The following is a 6,527-nucleotide window of genomic DNA, read 5'->3' as shown; positions in this document are numbered from 1 at the left end:
GGTATCTGAAGGGAATGGAGCCTGAAACCAACTCAAAACGGGAGTTTTTCTCATTAGTATGAGGTTTATAATAGGAATGGTCCACGTACTAAGACAGAGTGAAGGAACACGCTGTTCCCCTGCCTCTTCACCACCCTGCTGCAGGGAGCGAGGTGACTGGTGAAAGGCTGTCGTCATGCCCTGTGGAATCATCGTTTCTTTCTCTTTTTAGGACCACAGACACAAGAAGGACTCCAGGACCCTTTTAAGATTGTTGTTATTAGATGTACACTCACCGAACACTTTATTAGGAACACCTGTACACCTTCTCTGGTGGAGGTGGTGTAATGTAGTGGGAAATGTTTTCTTGGCACACTTTGGGCCCATTAATACCAATCAATCATCGCTTGAATACCACAGCCTATTTGAGTATTGTTGCTGACCATGTGCTTCCCTTCATGGCCACAATTTACCCATCTTCTGATGGTTACTTCCAGCCACCATGTCACAAAGCAAAAGTCGTCTCAAACTGGTTTCATGAACATGACAATGAGTTCAGTGTTCTTCAGTGTTCTTCAGTGGCCTTCCCAGTCACCGGATCTGAATCCAATAGAACACCTTTGGGATGTGGTAGAACGGGAGATTCACAGCTTGAAAGTGCACCTAACGAATCTGCAGAAATTGCATGATTCAATCATGTCATCATGGACCAGAATCTCAAAGGAATGTTTCCAAAATCTTGTGGAATCAATGTCATGAAGAATTGAGGCTGTTTTGAGAGCAAATGGAGGCCCTACCCAGTATTAGTATAGTGTTCCTAATAAAGTGTTCAGAGAGTGTATATTAATATTCAAGTTCTGATGATGAATCACAATGATATATTACAAGAAAATGATACACTATAACCTTCTACAGTGTATCACTTATAGTATCCAACTCCTGTTTGAGGTAAAGGAAGCTTAGGCAGAGTGCTGTATGAAGGCATACAGTATGAACACAGGGACACATGGAAGCCAGCAGTATTCTCCTGAACTCCACTTGCAATGCCAGCTGCTACAGACAATCTGCTTTGATTCATGTACATCATGACACTGAATAAATAGACACTTTAATTATGCTTTACTGTTCATTCATAAGTCAGGAAAACACAGGGACCTTCTCATGCTCACTGGTATAACAGTTTTGAAAGATGTGTAAAATCAAATGTCATTCAGTCAAGCGTGGGTGCACATAGCATCACAGCAAATACAGAATCATTCCATTTCATGTACATCCTCAAAAATGCAGAAAGCCTTTGCAGAAGGTAATAACTCATTTTAAGTGGTTATGTGCCTCACTGGCATAATGAAAAATATACAGTACCAGTCAAAGGTTTGGACACACCTTCTCATTCAATGTTTTTTAAATTATTTTCTACATTGTAGATTAATATTGAAGACTTCAACACTATGAAGGAACACATATGGAATTATGTAGTAAACAAAAAAGTGTTAAACAAACCAGAACATGTTTTATATTTTAGATTCTTCAAAGTAGCCACCTTTTGCTTTGATGACAGCTTTGCACACTCTTGGCAAGGTGTGCCCAAACTTTTGACTGGTACTGTATGTTGATTTAAAGTGCATATAATACTGTAATGTGTACTTCACATCGCTGGGCCATACACTCATACATAAGGTTGCCAAAAGTAACATTTATGGCATCAACAATGCAAGCGATCAGCAGCATAATGTTAATTAGTCATGATACACATCACATCTACTGCTTTCAACTGGTTGATGCAGTCATATTTTAGGTGAATAAATACATGATGATGTATGATGTTATCCCACACTGGATACCGTCCTGATTTTAGTCTGTGGAGGCTCCAACGATCTGGAGAAGGAAGATGAAGATCTGGACGATGTCGGTATAGAGGGAAAGCGCTCCGAACACGTACTCCTCAGGGCTGAGAGAGAGCTCCCGATTCCCGATGAGAAGCTGGGTGTTATAGGCTAAAAACTAGAAGAAGAAAAAACTAGAATTTCATACCAGTAGTTCAAGAGAAACTAGGATTCCTCCAATCCCCTCAAATATACCGAGACATTTCTCGGAACTCACCAGAGTGTAAACGATAGCTCCAATTGCTGCGTACAGCATGTGAAGCCATGGGACCTGTTGGACGAGAGCAAGGAGAAGACTTTCTCTGAGTGAATCAAATCAACCAGGGAGAGACAGGCTGATTACTGTGAGGATGTCTCTTGGTTAAAATAAGGCAGAACTTGCACACTCTTCTCTCTTGTGACTTTAGAAGAGTGCATGACCTTTCCTTTATTTTTAGTGCTCATGTCCCAGCACCCTGATTGGGTGTGCATTCTTTATTACTGAGCAGGGGATATAGCCTCTTGTTGCAAAATGACTGGGAAAAGGAGGTACATCGAATATAATGTAAGTTTCAAGTATTATGTGACCATGTAAGATATAAATATCGGAATAGAGGTACCTACATATTTGAACGAGAGTACTATGGCTGTTATGATCCCCGTAACCATAACAACAACAGCAAGGACACAGAAAAGTCCCCCGCAGGAGGTGAAATCCACCTGTCACAACACAAGCATTGAGATAACGGAGAATGAGGCGATAGTTGGGACGTTTCATGGACTATGTGTGAAATGGAAGGGCAATCAGACTAACGTGGAAAATGTTCTACAACAATATAGAAATCCATAGAGGATGATATAACAGCAGGTATGGTGTATCTGTTTCAGCCAGATAAACTGTAACGTTTCGGCTGTATACATATTTTCAATATTTTCATATTTTTTATTTGCATTACTTATAAAGTAGGTTTCATGTCAAGTGGAATCACATAAGACCTTACACCAAATGCCATGAATATTTAAAAGACAGTTCCCCATTGTAATCCTAGACAAAGGAGTTATTTGACACTGCAACAACAAAGACTGACTCTCACAGGCCACAGGAAGCTAGGTTCTAACATGGCAGTCTTACATGGACCTACCTTCGTCTGAAAGCAGAAGATGGTGACAATGACACACACGATCGCAGTTATTCCAATGGCCAGGAACACTGCCTTGGTTTCATAGTAACTGCAATAAATACAGACTCATTTTAGTGATAAAACAAAAGCAAAAACTGCACTGGACCTTACATAGCATGAGCATAATCTATGGTGTTAGAAGTGCAGTAAAACATTAGACTCCTTAACAAACCTTGATATTGTTCCTGTCATGTATGACATGGCCAGTGTCTGAAAAGGTGAAAATTAAATCAATGATTGAAGTCTATCTGACCGAACCAGATTTCCTACAGTACCTGCATACCTTCAGCCTGGTCCAATATCTACAGTATCAGAATCAGAATTCTTTTATTTGGCCAAGTATATTTGCACATACAGGAAATTGACTTGGTGAGGTTGGTGCATGGACATAAAAAACAAATAGCAAATATTGACAAGAAATTTACAAAATATAAATTACACTGTCGGATGGCAATACCAGTCAAAAGTCTGGACACACCTTGCCAAGAGTGTGCAAAGCTGTCATCAAAGCAAAAGGTGGCTAATTTGAGGAATCTAAAATATAAAACATATTCTGGTTTTGTTTAACACTTTTTTGTTCACTACATAATTCCATATGTGTTCCTTTATAGTTTTGATGTCTTCAATATTAATCTACAATGTAGAAAATAATAAAAAAAAATAAAGAAAAACCATTGAATGAGAAGGTGTGTCCAAACCTTTGACTGGTACTGTATGTGCTTTAGCCAAATCCTCTGACAGTAACTGTCACCCCAAACTATAATAGTCAGAGGAGCTGGATTAGGCGTGTACAGATCTGAGACTATAGGATAACTGATTACAAGTGCAATTATGTATTTTAGCATTACTTACAAAAATGGCCAGCAGAATTAGATTCCACGGGAAGCGTCTCCTAAACAAAGATTTTTCATATCAGAAGATAGCGATTACTCCCTGATGTTTCGTGCTGTACTATAGGACGTGGTTTATATGAAGATGGCGTAGAGTAACTTACCGTGGCCCTTTGCAACAGACAAGCACACAGTAAATGACAAAATAAATAGCACTGTAGGGAAAAACATTAGTATTCCATTAGTATCACATTAGCAATACATGTCAAAAATACATGTCAAAAAATGATTATTCCATAAGGAATATACTATCTAAGTACTTACAATGACGCCCAATAGATGGCAGGGTTTTGGATGACAAACACACGCACTGGATCTCTGTAATGTAGGAAGTATGTTAGCATTATGTATGTTAGCATTAAACACAATGTTTGACAGGAATACTCCAGATGCTCACATTGATATGACATGCAAAGACAGAATAGTACATCTTTGCCACTTACACAAAGGTAAACACAGCTACAATGGACACTGTGACAGACAGCTGAGCGGCCAGGATCAAGTAGACCTGTCCAAACACAAAAAACACATTCTATTAAAACAAAGCAGAAAGGAAAAATGGACATGGATATTATGGAATGAAGCTATCCACAATTTCATTAACTAAGAATATCTTTACACATGCATCGTATACACTCAGAGCCATACATATACTAGTCTAACACTCGCCTCTGAAATACCTATTGGTTTGGTACAATCATAAATCTCGCAGTCCAAGGCTATTGTATAAACATTTACATTTACATTTATGACATTTAGCAGACGCCTTTATCCAAAGCGACTTACGGCAAATACATTTGTTTAAGTAAGTGAATTTATAGTAATAAAGCAACTTTTCAGGCCTCTTACTTTCCGGATGAACGCATGACGAATGGAAGTGCTGTCCCATGCAGTGGCGGAGGCGAACCCCTCCATCTCCCCTGCAGGAGAGACACCAGGAGTTACTGCTGTTGTCTCTGCCGTATTCATGCACAAGGAATTGCAACAATCTCGGTGCATTACTGTAGTCAACAATCTCGGTGCATACTGTAGGCGGTTTTGAAAAAAGTAAACAATTGAGATCTGAGGAGAGCTGTGTTTGTCTTTTCCTCAAGAGAATGTCAGAGAGGTGCCATTTCACCCCCTGGCTACCCTTGACTTTCTCAAATTTCAGCAAATAATGCTGTCTAGTATGTGATGATTAAGCAGTGGTGTGCACTTAAACCTAAATAGCCAAAGTAAAGACCCAATGATAAATACAGGTTATAGAACATGTAACTAATGGATGCACACAATGTCCAAAAAATGTGATATACAATTCACAAGTGAAATCCAGTGTTATTCTATATTGCTCCAGAACCTGGGTTGTAGGTGGGCATCCCTGGTGGTAGAGATCCCATGACAGTGGGCATCCCAGATGGATGGTAGTCCTGGCCTGCCCTCGTTCCAGACGGGGGGTAGAAGCCTGCATGTCCTGGGTATTGTGGGGACTGAGCAGGGTGCATACCAGAACCAGAACCATAGGCAGGGGCTTGGATTGGACCACCATACCCAGGGTACCCGTACCCTGGCTGCTGTGGTGGGTAGTGGCCATGCTTGGGAACATGCAGCGCATCCTCATAGGTTGGAGGGAAATCTGATTTGGACATTATAGTATGGGATATGGGCACCTTCAAAATGCATAAATAGATGAGGCAATTTAGAAAATGGCACCTTATCAGAATTTGTTTATGACGCTGCTTTCACAGAGGGTACTTAAACATGCATTACATACTGTGGATGTTTTGTTTTTTTTACCTTTGTAGTAACACCGTAATTACACAGGCAAACAGGTGCTCATATACATTGTAATAACATGCTATGTTATTCCATAATGGTTATGCCAAAAGCTAAATGTCATTTTGTCCGCCTGTTGTAACTTCAACTACTGTTAATGATGACCTTGAGAAAAACGTTGTAACTTTATCAGCGCAGTCTATAAACTTTCCATTCTCTCCCGGTTTGCACCTGCCATAAAAACGATAACTTTACTACATCATTAGCGAATGACGATTTACAATATTAGTTCGACAGGGACAAAACTAACAGCTTGAATTGCCAATACTCACCAATAGAGTAGGATGAGATATCTGCTGCTTGCGCTTCTAAGAATTGATGGTAATTTGGGAAAGTGTCCGCGGGTGGGACGGCTCCAACTCCGCTCCTGTGGTCGGTACCAGCACCACCGGACATTTCCTGGAATTGAAATTAGATCCATACCCCATGTCTTTAAATCCAGCAGTCTAATTTTTGGAAGAATAAGTATATCTATCTCTTCTGAACTGGCAACTATGCCTGTATCTATTTAACATTCTTCACATTTTATATTATATTATCTGATGAAGCGATTTAAGTTCATTTATTTACACGGCATAAACAGTTGGATACATTTCAACTGAGTTCGAGGTATACACAATAATTACTCATGAAGTAATTAGCTACGATATATCAAAGTATTGTATCAGCATAAATCCTAACATAACGTATCAATAAACATCAACTTGTTTCATTGTTTCATTGAAGTGCTTCTACCAGCAGGCGTCGCTGCTTCTAAACAAAGCGACGGACATTCCTTAAGCTCCTTCATTAAAACAGAC

The 6,527-nt window shown here is 39.7% G+C and overlaps 1 protein-coding gene across 1 annotated transcript; it reads right to left on the bottom strand.

Moving 5' to 3' along the window:
* Positions 1 to 1,830: 1,830 nt before the first annotated feature.
* LOC310813513 (protein lifeguard 3) lies at positions 1,831 to 4,828 on the bottom strand (the record flags this gene model as incomplete). The annotated part of the gene is made up of 10 exons (XM_083682556.1): positions 4,762 to 4,828; positions 4,356 to 4,420; positions 4,177 to 4,230; positions 4,017 to 4,067; positions 3,875 to 3,914; positions 3,195 to 3,232; positions 2,984 to 3,071; positions 2,466 to 2,561; positions 2,080 to 2,133; positions 1,831 to 1,980 (listed from the first exon to the last, which is right to left on the bottom strand). The coding sequence occupies exons 1-10, from the start codon at positions 4,825 to 4,827 to the stop codon at positions 1,831 to 1,833; spliced, it is 702 nt and encodes a 233-aa protein (XP_083538682.1). The 5' UTR covers position 4,828.
* Between the last annotated feature and the right edge of the window lie 1,699 nt (positions 4,829 to 6,527).

The sequence above is a fragment of the Argentina silus genome, assembly GCF_951799395.1.
Source record: "Argentina silus genome assembly, chromosome: 12".
In the NCBI taxonomy this organism is placed as follows: domain Eukaryota; kingdom Metazoa; phylum Chordata; class Actinopteri; order Argentiniformes; family Argentinidae; genus Argentina; species Argentina silus.
This window is presented reverse-complemented; position numbering and strand designations above follow the sequence as displayed.